This window comes from Pteronotus mesoamericanus, unplaced genomic scaffold (assembly GCF_021234165.1).
Source record: "Pteronotus mesoamericanus isolate MK-2021 breed Mesoamerican mustached bat unplaced genomic scaffold, CSHL_Meso_final scaffold_125, whole genome shotgun sequence".
Taxonomy (NCBI): Eukaryota; Metazoa; Chordata; class Mammalia; order Chiroptera; family Mormoopidae; genus Pteronotus; species Pteronotus mesoamericanus.
This window is the reverse complement of record NW_026555304.1, coordinates 2,976,413-2,994,117: the sequence shown is the minus strand read 5'-3', so window position 1 is coordinate 2,994,117 and position 17,705 is coordinate 2,976,413. Positions and strand designations below refer to the sequence as shown.

The 17,705-nt window shown below is 36.7% G+C and overlaps 1 protein-coding gene across 3 annotated transcripts in view; it reads right to left on the bottom strand.

Moving 5' to 3' along the window:
• MFSD14B (major facilitator superfamily domain containing 14B) overlaps positions 1-17,705 on the bottom strand; it is a 133,837-nt gene that overhangs the window by 20,885 nt on the left and 95,247 nt on the right. For all 3 annotated transcript variants that reach the window (XM_054587996.1, XM_054587997.1, XM_054587998.1), the window contains 2 exons: positions 12,956-13,174; positions 11,064-11,177 (listed from right to left, as the gene is read on the bottom strand). In XM_054587996.1, the coding sequence (XP_054443971.1) occupies positions 11,064-11,177; positions 12,956-13,174 (333 nt within the window). The remainder of the gene's footprint in view (positions 1-11,063; positions 11,178-12,955; positions 13,175-17,705) is intronic.

Sequence of the window (17,705 nt, the reverse complement as noted above, 5' to 3'; positions counted from 1 at the left end):
AACAAATGAAAATGAACAGACAACAGTCCAAAACCCATGGAACACAGCAAAGGCAGTCCTTGAGAGGGAAGTTCATAGCAATACAGGCTTACCAGAAAAAGATAGAAGCATTTCAAATAAAAGACCTAACACTACAACTTCAAGAACTGGAGAAACAACAACAAATAAATCCCAGAGCAAGTAGAAGGAAGGAAATAGTCAAGATTAGAGCAGAACTGAATGACATAGAGACGAAGAGAACAATTCAGAGGATTAACCAATCCAGAAGCTGGTTCTTTGAAAAGATAAATAAAATTGACAAGCCTTTAAGCAGACTCATCAAGAAAAAAAGGGATAGGACCCAAATTAATAATATCAGAAATGAAAGAGGAGAACTAACAACTGATACCACAGAAATACAAAGGATCGTCAGAAACTACTATGAACAATTATATGCCAAAAATTTGAAAACCTTGATGAAATGGACAAATTTTTAGAAAAGTATAATCTTCCAACACTGAAGGAGGAAGAAACAGAAAGCTTGAACAGACCAATAACAGCTGGGGAAATTGAAGCAGTCATCAAGAAACTCCCTGCACACAAAAGCCCTGGGCCAGACGGTTTCACAGGAGAATTTTACAAATCATATAAGGAAGAGATAACCTCTGTCCTTCTCAGACTATTCCAAAAAATCCAAGAGGAGGGAAGACTCCCAGACTCTTTCTATGAGGCCAGCACCACCCTAATCCCACAACCAGATAAAGATCTTACAAAGGAAGAAAACTACAGGCCAATTTTGCTGATGAACATAGATGCTAAAATCCTCAACAAAATATTGGCAAACTGCATCCAGCAATACATTCAAAAGATTATCCACCACGATCAAGTGGTATTCATCCCAGGCATGCAGGGATGGTTCAATATACGCAAATCAGTAAATGAGATACATCACATAAATAAAAGAATAGACAAAAACCACATGATCATCTCGATAGATGCAGAAAAAGCATCGATAAGAAAGCACCCATTTATGATCAAAACACTCAGCAAAATGGGAATAAATGGGGCATTCCTCAACGTAATAAAGGCCATATATGAAAAACCTACAGCCAACATCATACGCAACAGGCAAAAACTGAAAGCTTTCCCACTAAGATCGGGAACATGACAAGGATGTCCGCTCTCACCGCTTCTTTTCAACATCGTATTGGAAGTCCTAGCCACAGAGGTCAGACAACAAAAAGAAATAAAAGGCATCCAAATAACAAAGAAGGAAGTAAAGCTATCATTGTTTGCAGATGACATGATAGTGTACATAGAGAACCCTGTAGACTCTACCAAAAAACTCCTCAACCTAATAAGTGAATTCAGGGAAACAGCAGGATACAAAGTCAGTGTTCAGAAATGAAAGGCATTTTTGTACACCAGCAATGAAATAGAAGAAGAAGAAATCAGAAAAGAAATACCATTCGATATAGCTAGAAGAAAAATAAAGTACCTAGGAATAATTTTAACCGTGGAGGTAAAAGACCTGTACACAGAAAACTATACAACATTGAAGAAAGAAATTAAGGAAGATACAAACAAATGCAAGCATATACTGTGCTCATGGATTGGAAGAATTAATATCATCAAAATGTCCATATTACCCAAAGCAATTTATAGATTCAACGCAATCCCTATTAAGATACCAATGACGTATTTCACAGAAATAGAACAGACATTTCAAAAATTTATATGGAACCATAAACAACCCCGAATAGCTGCAGCAATTTTGAGGAAGGAAAACAAAGTAGGAGGGATCACAATATCGGACATCAAACTCTACTACAAAACCACTATACTCAAAACAATCTGGTACTGGCACAAGAACAGACCCATAGACCAGTGGAACAGAATAGAAAGCCCAGACATAAGCCCAGGTCTCTATGGACATCTAATATTTGACAAAGGGGGCAGAAGCGTAAAATGGAGCAATAATAGCCTCTTCAACAAATGGTGTTGGGAGAGCTGGACGGCTACATGCAAAATATTGAAATTCGATCATCAGCTGACACCATACACAAAAATAAACTCAAGATGGATAAAAGACTTAAATATAAGTCGCAACACCATCAAAGTCCTCGAGGAGAACATTGGCAGGAAACTCTCAGATATCTCACACAGCAAGTTTTTCACTGATATGTCTCCTAAAGCAAGGGATATAAAGGAAAGAATAAGCAAGTGGGAGCTCTCAAAATAAGAAGCTTCTGCACGGCAAAAGAAAACATCAGCAAAATGAAAAGGGAGCCAACCGTATGGGAAAATGTATTCGTTAATGATACATCAGATAGAGGTTTGATCTCCAAAATATATAAAGAACTCACTCGACTCCACTCCAAAACGACAACGATCCAATCAAAAAATGGGCAAAGGACCTGGGCAGACGCTTTTCCAAGGAGGAGATACAGAGGGCCCAGAGACATTTGAAAGGATGCTCAGCATCACTAGCCATCAGAGAAATGCAGATCAAAACCACCATGAGGTACTACCTCACACCGGTCAGAATGGCCATCATAAACAGATCCACAAACAACAGGTGCTGGCGAGGCTGTGGAGAAAAGGGAACACTAGTACACTGTTGGAGGGAATGCAGACTGGTGCAGCCACTGTGCAAACCAGTGTGGAATTTCCTCAAAAAGCTGAAAATGGAACTGCCTTTTGATCCAGTGATTCCCCTGCTGGGACTATACTCTAACAATACCAAAGCACCAATACAAAAGAACCTATGCACGCCAGTGTTCATAGCAACACAATTTACAATAGCCAAGTGTTCGAAGCAACCTAAATGCCCATCAGTAGATCATTGGATCAAAAACTTATGGTACATATACACAATGGAATACTACGCAGCAGAAAGAAAAAACGAACTACTACACTTCGTGACAGCATGGATGGAACTGGAGAACATTACGCTAAGTGAAATAAGCCAGGGAGCGAAAGACAAATACCATATGATCTTACCTATAAGCGGAACCTAACCAACAATACAAAGATGCAAGGAAAATAAGACCAGCAACACTGAAAGGTAAAGAAACCAACAGAGAGAAGAGGGAAGGAGGGGGTGTGGGCGGCAGAAAATGAAGGGAAGGGGAAAGTTAAGGAACATGTAGCAAGGAATCATGGACAAAACCAAAGGGGAAGAGTTGAGGCAGGGAGGAAGGGGGCAAGGGAAAGTGGTTGGGGGTAGGCAGAGACAAATGTATTTGAAAAAATTAAAAAAAAAAAACAATAAAAATAAATAAATAAAATCTTAAAAAACAGAAAATACACAAATTAACAACCTAACCCTACATCTAAAAGAACTGGTGTATCAACAAAGATGCCCAGAGCAAATGGAAGGAAGGAAATAATCACGATCAGCGCGGAACTAAATAACATGGAAACCAAAAACACAATTCAAAGGATCAATAAATCCAGGAGCTGGTTCTTTGAAAAGATAAACAAAATTGAGAAGCCTTTATGCAGACTCATCAAGAAAAAAATGGAGAGGACCCAGATAAATAATATCAGGAATGAAAGAGAGATTACAAGTGATACCACAGAAATACAAAGGAGTGTAAGAAGTTACGAACAACTATATGCTAAGAAATTTGGAAAGCTGGGTGAAATGGACAAATTTCTAGAAAAATATAACCTTCCAACACTGAATGAAGCAACAGCAGAAAGCCTGAACTGGCTGATAACAGCTGGTTAAATTGAAGCAGTAATCAAAACACTCCCAGCACAAAAGTGTCGTGGCCCAGAGGGTTTCGCAGGAGAATTTTATGAAGCATTTAAGGAAAAGCTAACCCCTGTCCTTCTCAGACTATTCCAAAAAATCCAAGAAGAGGGAGGACTTGCAAACTCTTTTTACAAGGCCAGTATCATCCTAATTCCAAAACCAGGTTAGATACAACGTACAAAGAAAACTACAGGCCAGTAACTCTGATGAATATAGATGCTAACATCCTCAACAAAATACTAGCAATCTGGTTCAGAAATACATTAAAAAGATCGTCCAGCATGATCAAGTGGCATTCATCCCAGGGATATAAGGATGGTACAATATTTGTAAATCAATAAAAGTTTTATACCACATAAACAAAACAAAGAACAAAAATCACAAGATCATATCAGTAGATGCTGAAGAAGTGTTTGATAAAATCGAGCACCCATTTATGATAAAAAACACTTGGCAAAGTGGAAGTAGAAGGAGCATACCTCAACAGAGTAAAAGCCATATATCAAAATCTACAGCAATATCATACTCAATAGGCAGAACTAAAAGCCTTCTTACTAACATCAGGAACAAGACAAGGGTGTCTGCTCTCACCATTCTTTCTCAACATAGTACCAAAGTTCTAGCCATAGCAATTAGACAAGAAAGAAAAATAAAAGGTGTCCAAATTGGAAAGGAGGAAGTAAAAATGTCATTATTTGTAGATGACATGCTAGTGTACATAGAAAGCCCTATTGTCTTCACCAAAAACACTACTTAACCTAATAAGAGAATTTGGCAAAATAGCTGGGTACAAAGTCAATATTCATAAATTGAAGGCATTTTTGTTCAACAATGTAATATCAGAAAGAGAAACTATGAGATTTTTATAGTAACAAGAAAAATAAAGTACCTAGGAATAAATTTACCCAAGGAGGTAAAAGACCTGTACTCGAAAAACTACAAAACAGTGAAGAAAGAAAGTAATGAAGATATAAATAAGTGGAAGCATATATGATGTTCATGGATTGGTAGAACTGACATCTTTAAAATATCCATACTACCCAAAGCTATCTATAGATTCAATGCAATCCCTATTAAATTATCAATGGCATATTTCATAGATCTAGAACAAATAAAAATTTATACGGAACCAAAAAGGACCCTCAATAGCCTCAACAATCTTAAGAATGAAGAACAACATAGGAGGTATCACAATACCTGATATCAAACCACAAACGACAGAAATACTACAAGGCCACTGCAATCAAAACAGTCTGATACTGGCATAAGAACAGACAATAGATCAATGGAACAGAATAGAGGACCCCCAAATAAACCCAAGTTTCTATAGTCAATTAATATTTACAAAAGTGGCATGAGCATACAATGGAGTAAAGAAAGCCTCTTCAGTAAATGGTTTTGGGAGAACTGGATTGGTACTGGCAATAAATGAAACTAGACCACCAACTTTCACTAAACACCAAAATAAACTCAAAATGGATAAAAGCCTTGAATATATAAGCTGTGACACCATAAAAACCATAGATGAAAACAGGCAGAAATATTTCAGATATCTCACATAGCAGTATTTTTGCTGATATATCTCCTCGGGCAAGGGAAATAAAGGAAAAATAAGCATATGGGACTACATCAAACTAAAAAGCTTCTGCACGGCTAAAGAAACCATCATCAAAATGGAAAAGAAACCTACTGTATGGGAATATATATTTGCCAATGACCCATCGGACAATGGTATGATCTCCAAAATATATAAAGAACTCATATGATGCAACACCAGGAAGACAAACAATCCAATTCAAAAATGGGGAAAGGATCTGAATAAACCCTTCCCCAAGGAGGACATACAGATGGCCCACAGACATATGAAAAAATGCTCAATATCACTAGCCATCAGAGAGAGGCAAATTAAAACTACAATGAGATGCCACCTCATACTCGTGAGAATGGCCATCATTTGTTAATCAACAAACAAATGCTGGCAACGATGTGGAGAAAAAGGAATCCTAGTACACTGGTGGTAGGAATGCAGACTTGTGCAGCCACTGTGGAAAACAGTATGGGAATTCCTTAAAAAACTAAAGATGGAAATGGCATTTGAGCCAGCAATTCCAGTGCTGGGAACATACCCTAAGAATCCTGAGTCACCAAAACAAAAGAACTTATGCATCCCTATGTTCACAGCAGGGGTATTTATAATAGCCAAGTGTGCAAACAGCCTAAGTACCCATCAGTAAATGAATGGATTAAAAAACTGTGGTACATTTACACAATGGACTACTATGCAGCAGAAAGAAAGAATTCCTACCTTTTGCGACAGCATAGATGAACTGAAGAATATTATGCTAAGTGAAACAATCCACTTAGTGAAAGACAAATACCATATGATTTCACCTGTAAGTGGAATCTAATGTACAAAATAAAACAAACAAAATAGAACCAGAGACATGGAAGTAAGGAACGAACTGACAGTCAACAGAGGGGAGGTGGGAGAGGAATAATGGGGGAAAGAAGGGGAAGGGACTAGATAAAGAACACATAAGAATGATCCATGGACATGGACAACAGTGTGGGAAGTGACTGTGGGGGTGGAGATGGGCGGAGGGGGGCAAAGGGGGAAAAACGGGAACAATCATAATAGAGTAACAAGAAAAAATGATTAAAAAAAATAGTGTTAGAAAATAGGCCAGCGAAGTAAAAGAATGAAACTAGGCCACTTTTTTACACCGTATATGAAAATTAATGGAAAACAGATTAAGGACTTGAATGTAGGACCTGAAAGAAAAAAAACTCCTAGAAGAAAACATAGGCGGTCTATTCCTCAACATAGGTCTTGGCGATGATTTAGTCAATCTGACACCAAAATCAACAGCAACAGAAAACAAAATTAACAAGTGGGACTATATCAAACTAAAAAGGAAATCATCAACAAAATGAAAAAGCAAACTAGTGAATGGGAGAAAATAATTAGATAATCATATCTGACAAGGTGCTAATATACAAAATACATAAAGAATTCATGCAACTCAGTAGCAAAAAACAAGAACAAGAACAAAAACAAATGAACAGCAAAAAGAAACCCCCCCCAAAAAACACCAACCAAAACCAAAAAAAGAGGGGGGGGGCATAAAACTAAATAGACATTTTTTCCAAGAGGACATAAAGATGGCCAACAGGTACATGAAAAGATACTGATATTATTCAGCATTAGAGAAATGCAAGTTAAAACTACAATGATATCACCTCATGCCAGTTAAAATGGTTATTATCAAAAAGACAAGAAATTACAAGTGTTGGCGTTGGAGAAAAGGGAATCTTCATGCACTGTTAGTGGGAATATAAACTGGTACAACCACTATGGAAAACAGTATGGAGGTTCCTCGAACAATTGAAAATAGAGAACTACCACACAATCCAGCAATTCCATTTCTGGGCATTTATTTAAAAAGCCCAAAACACTAACTTGAAGAGATATATGTACCCTCATGTTCACTGCAGTGTTATTTACTATGGCCAAGATAATGTAACAACCTAAGTGTCCAATAATGGATAAATGGATAAAAAATGTCTTATATTTTATAATGGATTTTGACATTAAAAAAATAAATAAAATCAATCTGCATTTTAAAAAAAGGAGAAGGAACTCCTACCTTTCGTGACAACATGGATGGAACTGGAGAATATTATGCTAAGTTAAATACCATATGATCTCCCCATATAAGTGGAATCTATTCAACAAAATAAACTAATAAACAAAATAAACCACAGGTATGGAAACATGGAGCAGACTGAAAGTGACCAGAGGGGATAGGGAAGCAGGACAATGGTAGAAAGAAGGGAAAGGGACTAGATAAAGAACATGTATGAATGACCCATGGACATGGACAACACAGTGGGAACTGACTGTGTCGGGGAGGCCGGTGGGATGGGTGGAGGAGGACAAAGGGGGAAAAACTGAGAACTGAGACAACTGCAATAGAATAAACATGATTTAAAAAATAAATAAATAGGAAAAAAATTAAAAAAGTTATATAAATAATGGAGTATTATCCATTCATAAAAGTGTCTACTGCTGCGTGAATGGATAAATGTGTGGTGTATACACACATGCACACACAGAGAAATATTATTCATCCTCAAAACAGAATGAGATCTTGCCATTTGCAACAACATGGATGGATCTCCAGGGCATTACGCTCAAGTGAAATAAGTCAGACAAAGACAGATATCATGTGATTTCACTTATATGTGGAATCTTAAATTAAAAAAAAGCTCATAGATAGATAATTTATTGGTGGTTGCCAGAGGCAGCTGGGGGTGGGTAATAAGTGGGTAAATATATTTTTAAGTTTAAATAAATTGAAAAGAGAAAAGCCCTTAAAGAAGAAAAGGCCAAGGGCTTAATTGCAAGAGCAGAAAAAAGGAAAAAGAAAAATTATCCTTCCAAAAAATGCAGTTTAGAATTAAAGGCATTTTCAGACAAAAAGAGTGGGGTGGGGTGGGCAGAAGGAAAGCAGGAAGGCAGGGAGGCAGGCAGCTGAATAATTTTGTAAATGGCAGACCTGCACTAAAGAAGAGATGGTTCTTCAGATAGAATGAAAGCAATCTCAATGATTCATAATGAAGAGCCACTGAAATGGTAAATATGTCAATTTTACCTCAATAAAAAAGAAATGGTAAATACGTAAATAAATCTAAAAGAGCATGGGTTATATAAGACAGCAGTAAATTTGTTAACACTTATGACACAGAAATTACCTGACAAGAATACACAGGAGTGGGCAAAGGTAGGTTTACAGTTGTGAGTACATGACACAGCATGTTGTGATTTATTATTATTGTTTAATATTTTGTACAACTGTAAACCTACTTTTGCCCACATCATTACTTTTAATTGAGAAACAGTTATTCCTTTGTATAACTATCCCACATTTGTTTCATGAGTTAATATACAATACTGTGTTGACCAAAAAGTCTGTTTTTTCTCAGTAAAATAAAAGACATATTTTTCATTTTCACCAATAACCATAATGATTTGGATATTCTGAGTATGTCGGCTATCTCCTGAGTGGTATAATGTTGATTTTTCTCAGTTAATGTCTTGATTTAATCATTATCAACTTCAACTGTTCTACCCACCCGTGGAGCATAGTACAGGGAGAAATCTCCAGCACGAAACATCGCAAACCACTTTTGACAGGTTCAGTCACAGCATCTTCTCCATACACTGCATAAATCTTTTTTTGTGTTTCAGTTGCATTTTTACCTTTCTTGAAATAAAGCGTAATATGCTAAAAGTGTTGTATATTTTCTTCCATCTTCAATATTAAAATGGCTACACAAAAATTCACCAGTTTTTTTTTTTAAAAGCGCACACACTGATATGACAGCTGTCACAACAGAATCTAACAAAATTATTTCAAATGAAGTTAAAGACTACTAAGCACTACTAGGGCCATCTTACAGAAAAAAAGGAACTTTTTGGCCAACCCAATAGGTAGTTTCTACTTTGAAGCTGTTATGAGTAATGGTTTGCATAGAAATGTCTGTATAGACATGCTTTCTTTTTTCCATTTCTCTTGGCTATATATTTAAGAATAGATTTACTAGCAATCCTATGTTGAACACTTTGAGGACCTGCTGGTCTGTTTCCCACAGTGGCTATACTATTTACATTCCCACTAACATTTTGAAAATCCTCATTTCTCCATATCCTTGTCAGTCTTTTTGATTAAAGCCATTTAACAGGTATAAAGTGGTATCTTGTTTTGATTTGCATTTACTTAATGGTTAATGACGCTGAGCATCTTTTCCTGGTCTTTTGGGCCATTTGCATACTCTTCCTGGGAAGAAACACCTATTTAAAATCCTTTGCCTAATTTTTCAGCTGAGTTGGTTGTCTTTTTACTGAGTCATTAAGACTTCTACATATATACTAGAAATAAGATCCTTAACAGATAAATGACTTACAAATATCAAATGCGACTTTAAAATGTGTGTGTTAACTTCTTTAAAGCAAGCACAAATACAAAAATAACAGAATGATTCTGATCTGTTGTAATTATTGGTGGTCATGGTAGTCACAATAAGCATATGTATATAGGAAAAAAGAATAGGAAAGTTATTCACAGGTGTTTATTATACACATGAGGAGATGAGATACGATTTTTCACCCTCTTCTTTGGGCTTTCCCATTTTTCCTACAGTAAATGCATATTTAATACAATGTACAATTTAATCATCACCACTCTTCCCTCTAAATCTCTAGCACCTTCCCCAGCAAAAATGAACAAAATAGAACTGCTTGAAAAAAGTTTTTCTTATAAGCTGCCATGTAAAATATTAATGTCATAATCTCAGGAAAACTATAAAAATTGCAAATTTAATAAGTTTTATTTAAAAATATCTCCAAAATAGAGGAATTTATCTAAGAAAGACTCCTCTGACAAATGGACTACACCATTAGGACTTCCAGTGAAATCAGGAAAAGACCAAGGCTGGACTGCAATGGAAAGCAACTCAGGTCTCAGCAATCCCAGAGACCTGAAACAAAAATTGGAAAAAGGAACTTAAAAAAAAATGTTATTAAGTCAATTGCCTCTTGGGGGTATAAAGTATAAATTTTTAAAGAGGAAAAAATCAGAGGAGACAAAAGATTATTTTTATTATTTTTTGTGAGCCACCTTGGAATCCACAGCAACACTGAGCTGTGGCCTACTGAGGGATGGTTCAGCAACCTAGCAGGGTACTTTGAAGTAAACTTTCTCTCTTTCTAATGGGTATTATCAAAGGTTTAAAACATTAGCCCTGGTGGGTGTAGCTCAGTTGGTTGTGTGTTGTCCCACAAAACAAAAGGTCGCTGGTTCTATTCTCAATCCGGCCATGTGCCTGGGTTGTGGGCCAGGTCCCCGGCTGAGGCACGTGTGAGAAGCAACAGATCAATGTTTCTCTCACACATCGATGTTTCTTGACATCTCTTTCTCCCTACCTTCTCTTTTAAGAAAGAATGAATAAATAAATATTAAAAATATAAAGTTAAAATATAAAGATTTAAAACATTATGATAAATTCTGTTTCTGCTCATTTTCTTTATGTATAATTCTCAAGGAAATTTTTCTACAGTAAACATTTCACTATATTTTACAACATCATTGCATTAAAGGTTTCCTGTCTACTAATTATATGTCAGCACCTACATCTATAACTTGAAGCAAGTTCACCCAATTATTTTTCTCTACACTGAATTTTCCCCAAAATACCTTTAGACAGGAGCCAATCTTTAATTTTCCTTATGTTCAAAAGCTACCAGGCACCCATGACACACCTGTGTGAGATAGAGGAAAAAACTTGAATACTGTCCAGCTTCAGGAAGGTAAGAAAGAAACACGGTAATGCAGATTAGTAAGACGGTAGAATCTTTTCCAACTTTCTTCAGTGACTAGGAAAAAGCAGAAAGAGACATAAAAAGCAAACAGCATAATGAATATAGCCAAGAATAGTCTAATACCATGTATGGTGTCAGATGGGTATAAAACTTATCGGGATGGTCATTTAGTAAGTTATATAATGTCTAATCGCTGGGGTGCACAGCTGAAACTAATATAATATTGTATGTCAATTGTAATTGAAACATTTTAAAAAGCAAATAGAAACTAATGTTGCTGATATTCTGTGATATTACATATTTTTATTTTGATCTTTATTGTTTTGATCTATTAAGGTGGATAACAAAAGGTGAATGGACTATAAAAGGAGTAAACTTTTAACATTAAATACATTGCCATCTCTTTATGGAGGTTGCAATTCCTAATTTCTGAGGTACGTAATTAAAATATTACAACTTAAACGTGTACACATACACACACTTGTTCGTTTTTATTTCAAAATATTGGTTCACCTGAAACACACCCTGAACATCCTATGAACAGACGCTGAAAACACATTGATCCAGAATCTTTTAAGAAAATCTCATCTCTCTTTTTCATTTATAATGTAACTTCTTTAAAGCCATGAACAGTATAGGGGTTCCATTACACATAAATTCACTATATTCTTTAACATGTTAGTATTCAATTTGCCTGTAAGCTAGCTGACAAATCAGGTGTGGGGCCCGACCATCTGTGGGTGTATGCCTGGTTTCCTTCTTTCTCCATGTCGCGAAACAAATGGGGCACAAACAGAATGGGCAGGGTTCCTAGGTCATGCCCTAAGCAGGCTTTCTTAAAAAGAATTTGATGGGTTAGTTTTCTTATCACATGTATTTTTTCTAAAAGGTAAATTTGGGAGATATAAAGCAAAAATCAAATCTCTTGTTAATTTTTTTCTGCATATATTTTCTTCAAGAACAATTTCAAACCAAGAGGGGAGAGATAAGACTTCCAACTTTTATATTATATAAAATATAATAATGTTATTAAAAATAAAAATTGTGAAAACCTTCCCCAATAAAAAAATACATGCTTTATTCGTCTTCTTTAATTGAGAAACGGGGATGTGGGGAGAAGGGTGTAAAAAATGCCAGCAGGGCTTATGATAAGAATTTACAAATTACTCAGGGATTGTCCTTGATCTCATTTCTCAAGAATATGCCTTGTTTGAGCTTTTGGTCAAGATGGCAGAGTAGACAAATACTGTACTTCTTCTAAGTACTTTTTTGAGTTGTTAATGCCATTATCTCATGCCAAAAAATAAAAATAAATTTTGGTAAACAAAGAACCCATTCAATCTGTAAAACATAAGTTCAAAGCCTCTGCCCTAAGAAGAAATTAGAAAATAACTACTTTAGTCAGACCAAATACTTTTTATCCTTTTTGAATTTCAGTGAATAAAACCACTTCAAATGGCCACGTTCACACATTTTGTTTAAAAAAACAATAAAAAGTCACCATGCAGAAAAAAACAAAAACAAAAACACAACACAAAACCCAAAATACAAAACAAAACTTCTTTTCCTCATCAGATATTAAATAGACAGTGTTTCTCTCTTCCACTGTGATAAAAACCACATGTCTGACTTAAGGAATATCAATTCCATACGTTCTTTGGTGCACAGTCTACCTCAATCCCTTCCTTGTAATTTCTTTTTTTTCCCTACTTTTACTGGAGATAGAAATGGATTAACAACTGCTGGGATGCTTGAGGTTGCAGAAATATTCTTTTATTTCCATGATTTAGAAAGATACTTAGAAAAGTAAATATTTTCATAATTTTATTTACCGCAAAAGGGTCTGCTTGTTTCCAAGAAATCTGAATTCCCCAGGAGAGTGGTCTCATTTTCTCTGGGAAGGATTCTGGAACAGCCAATAAGATGAAGCAGATGTCCAGAAGAGCCACCACTGTGGCTACCAGTACAACGAGACTGTCTCCATAGCGGGCTGAGAGGTATGCTCCAATGGCTGGGCTGCTGACCAGACTGGCTGCAAAGGTGGCTGAGACCTGTGGAAAAAGCACACTCTCATCCAGGGTCTCCTATGCAGCAGGTGCCCACCTACATTCCCGTTCTCACCCAGGGTCCCACACGTGTATACCTACAGTCATCCTACCCTTGGTTTTAAACAAGACAATGGAATGCATTGTACAAAAATTTTAAGAAAGAGAATTAAAGTAATTTTAAGAATTTTTTTCACCCACTATTAACTAATTGGAGATATCCTGGAAAGCTACAGGAGTAAAATATAATAATGTTATTAAAAATAAAAATTGTGAAAACCTTCCCCAATAAAAAAATACATGCTTTATTCATCTTCTTTAATTGAGAAATGGGGATGTGGGGAGAAGGGTGTAAAAAATGCCAGCAGGGCTTATGATAAGAATTTACAAATTACTCAGGGATTGTCCTTGATCTCATTTCTCAAGAATATGCCTTGTTTGAGCTTTTGGTCAAGATGGCAGAGTAGGCAAATACTGTACTTGCCTCCTCCCATGACCACATAAAAATTACAACTAAATTACAAAAAAATCATCATTGGGAGCCTGCTGAAGACTAGTTAAACACCGGTCCAATACCTAAGGATACAAAAAAGCAGCCACACAGCGATTGGAAGGAGGGGTATATTTACAGAATGGGCTGGTCTTGCACCCACATTTGGTTGTTTAAATCAGGAGGGATATCTGGGTAGCAGAGGTTCCCCTCAGAGGAGCAAGGGGTCCCAGTCCCAAAACAGGCTCCCCAGCTCAGGGTACCAGTACAGGGAAGAGAAGTACCCATAACTTCTGTCTGGAAAAACCAGCAGGGATTGTGGCTAAGTGACACAGATAGCTTCTGGAGTCCTGAAAGTTCCTCTTCAAAGGTCCATGTATGAATGTACTCACTGACAGACTAACTCACTCTGGGCTCCAGCACTGAAGCACCAGCTTGAAAGATACGGGGAAGAACTAACTTGTCTGGCAACAGAATGAGGGCTGGAGGGGTAGCTTTCTCCCATACAGAAATGCTGGCAGAGGCCATTGTTACTTTGCTGAGCTCTCCCCATTCAGGTGCAGGTGAACACCATATCTGAGTCTCCATCATCCTGGCTAACACTGTTAAGCCAGCCCCGGTGACTCCCCGATACCCTGTCCCACCCAACTTGCAGGCCCACCCAAGCCACTTCAAGTGTTTTTTCTACACAAATGGCCAATCTTGGCTCATGCTGCAGACTCTCCTACATTCTCTCAAAGGTTCACAAATCTCCAACAAGTAGCATCTGGCCTCAGTGTGCCCTTTAACTCCTAATAAGTGACCCCGGGCCCAGCACTAGTGGCAGTGGCCCCAGTACACAACTTGACCTCTTCCAGATACCTCCAACACCAGTACGAGCAGCAACCATTTGGACAACTTTTTGGAAGTCATGCTAGGTAAGGGGCGGGCAATGGTTGACATTGGCCTGCACTTCCCAGAAGGCCCCAGAGTCAGGCCACCTGGTGAACAGCTTCAGACCACACCAAAGCACAACCCAAAGACCTCCATGAGTAACACTTCAAGGGGCAGACTCAGTGGGCACCAGAATCCCACTGAAGTGAAACCTGCCCTGCAGATCCTCTATAATAGTTGTAGCCAGTCCTCTCAGCCAATCAACCTGGGGGTAAATCCTTTCCAATGATGTGCCACCTCAATTAAGGATCAATAACAACAGGAAGGTGCACACAGCTCACACTGAGGACACCCACTTGGAGCTGGGGAGAATAGAATGCTCCATTGTGTTCTACAGGACACTTACTACATAAGGTCACTCAAATAAGAGATGTAGCAGCTCTACCTAAAACATAGAAACAAATACAGGGAGGCAGCCAAAATGAGGAAACAAAGAAACAGGTTTGAAATGAAAGAACACAACAAAACTCCAGAAAAAGAACAAAACAAAATGGAGATAAACAATCTACCAGATGCAGAGATGAAAACAGTGTTATAAGGGTCCTCAATGAACTTAGGAGAACAGCAGATGAACTTAGAACTTCAACGGAGATAGAAAATATAAAAATGGAGATAGGAAACATTAAAACAGAAATGAAGAATACAATTACCTGAAAAATGAATATATTACAAGAAACCAAGGTAAAAGAAACAGAGGATCAAATCAGAGATTTGGAATGATGAGATAGCAGAAAACACCCAATCAGAACAGCAAAATGAAAAAACGTGGATAGTTTAATGGACTGCTGGGACAAGATCAAGTGAATCAACATTTGCATAAAGGGGAACAAGGAGGGGGAAAGAGAGAACAAGGCATTAAAAACCTATTTGAAGAATAATGACAGAAAACTTCCCTAACCTGGCAAAGGAAACAAGTCCAAGAAGCGTAGAGAGTCCCAAACAGATCCACACCAAGATAATCATAATTAAAATGGCAAAGGTTAAAAACAGAGAATCTTAAAAGCAGCAGGCGAAAAGCAGTTAGATACCTATAAAGGAGCTCTCATAAGACTGTGAGCTGATTTCTCAGCAGAAACACTGCAGGCCAGAAGAGAGTGGCACTAAATATTCAAAGTGATGAAAAACAAGGACGTACAATCAAGATTACTCAGCAAGGCTATCATTTAGAGTCAAGACAGGTAAAAAGTTTCCTAAACCAGAAAAAGCTAGAGAAGTTCATCACTACCAACGCAGTATTGCAATAAATGATACAGGAACTTCTTTAAGAAGAAGAAAAAAAGTATCAAAAATATGAATAATAAAAGGCTCGGTAACTACATACCTATCAATAATTACTTTAAATCTACAGAAATTAAATATTTCAATCAAAAGACATAGATGGCTAAATGGAAAAGAAAACAAGTCCCATACTTACGCTGCCTATAACATACCCATTTCAGACAGATAGGCAAACATAAACTGTAAGTAAAAAAGAATGGAGAAAGATATTTCACGTCAATGGAAATGAAAAAAAAAAAACCCAAACAATCCTGGGGTAGCAATACTTGTATCAACCAACATAGATTTTTAAAACAAAGGCTATAACAAGAAACAAAGGATATTTCATAATGATAAATCAATCATTCCAACAAGAGTTATAAACCTTGTATATATGTATCCAATGTACAAGTATGTAAATATATAAAGTAAACAGTGATTAATATAAAGGAAAATACTGACAGTATTACAGTAATAGTGACTTAAACAACCCACTGACATCATTGGATAGATCTTCGAGACAGAAAATTAACAGGGAAAAAGTGGTCTTAAATGACACATTGGACCAGATGATTTAATTGTAAAGACATTTTATCCCAAAGCAGCTGAACATGTGTTGTTTTCAAGCACACATGGAACATTTTTAGGATAGGCCATATGTGAGGCCACAAAGCAAGTCTCAGCAAATTTAAGAAGACTGAAATCATATCAAGTATCTTCTCTGACCACAATGGTATGAAACTAAAAATCAGTTACAAGGGAAAAAACCCTGAAAAACACACAAACATATAGAGGCTAGATAATGTTACTGAACAATGAATCAATTAATGAAGGTGCAAAGGAATAAATCAAAAGATATCTTGAGAGAAATGATAATGGGAACACTACAACCCCAAATCTATGGGACGCAGCCAAAGCAGTTCTAATTCACAGGGAAATTCATAGCAATACAGGCCTACCTCAAGAAATTTCCAGTAAGCAATTTCTTCTTACATCTAAAATAACTAGAAAAAGGACTATAACAGAGCCCAAAATGAGTAGAAAGAAATAGTAAAGAGTGAAAATAAAAGAAATAGGGTCTAAAAATAACCTCAAGAGCTGGTTCTTTAAAAAGATAGACAAAACTGATAAAATTTTAACCAGACTCATCAAGATGAAAAGAGGGAGGACCCAAATAAATAAAATCAGAAATGAAAGAAAAGGAAATCATGACGCAGGAAGAGGAAGATACAGAGAATACAATTTGACTGAGGAGTAGAAGGCAAGCAAAGCCAAGTATCATCTAGTCAATCGGAAGTATAAGTATTTGGATCATTCAGGGGATGTCCAGTTACACAACTGACTGCTAAAAAACTGGACAGCTCTGGAAGAAATGTATAAATTCCGAAAACCACACAAATTTCCAAGACCAAATCAAGAAGAAACAAAATCTAAACAGACCAGAAACTGTCAACAAGATCAAATCAGTAATCAAAAAACTCCCAACATACCAATGCCCTGGACCAAATGGTTTCACAGGTGAATTTTACCTTACCAAACATTCAAAAAACATTTAACACCTATCCTCAAACAATTCCAAGAAACTGAAGGCAAGGAAAGGCTCTAAAGCTTATTTTACAAGGCCAGCATTATCCTGATTCCAAAACCAGACAAATAGAGAAAAGAAAAAAGAAAGAAAAGGTCAATATCTGTGATGAATATACATGCAAAAATCCTCAATAGAATAGCAGCAGCAAACTGAATTCAGCTATATAGTAAAAAGATCATACACCATGAAATATTCTTGACATGAAAGGTTGGTACAAAATCCACAAATCAATTAACATGATATACAACATAAAACAAAATGAAGGATAA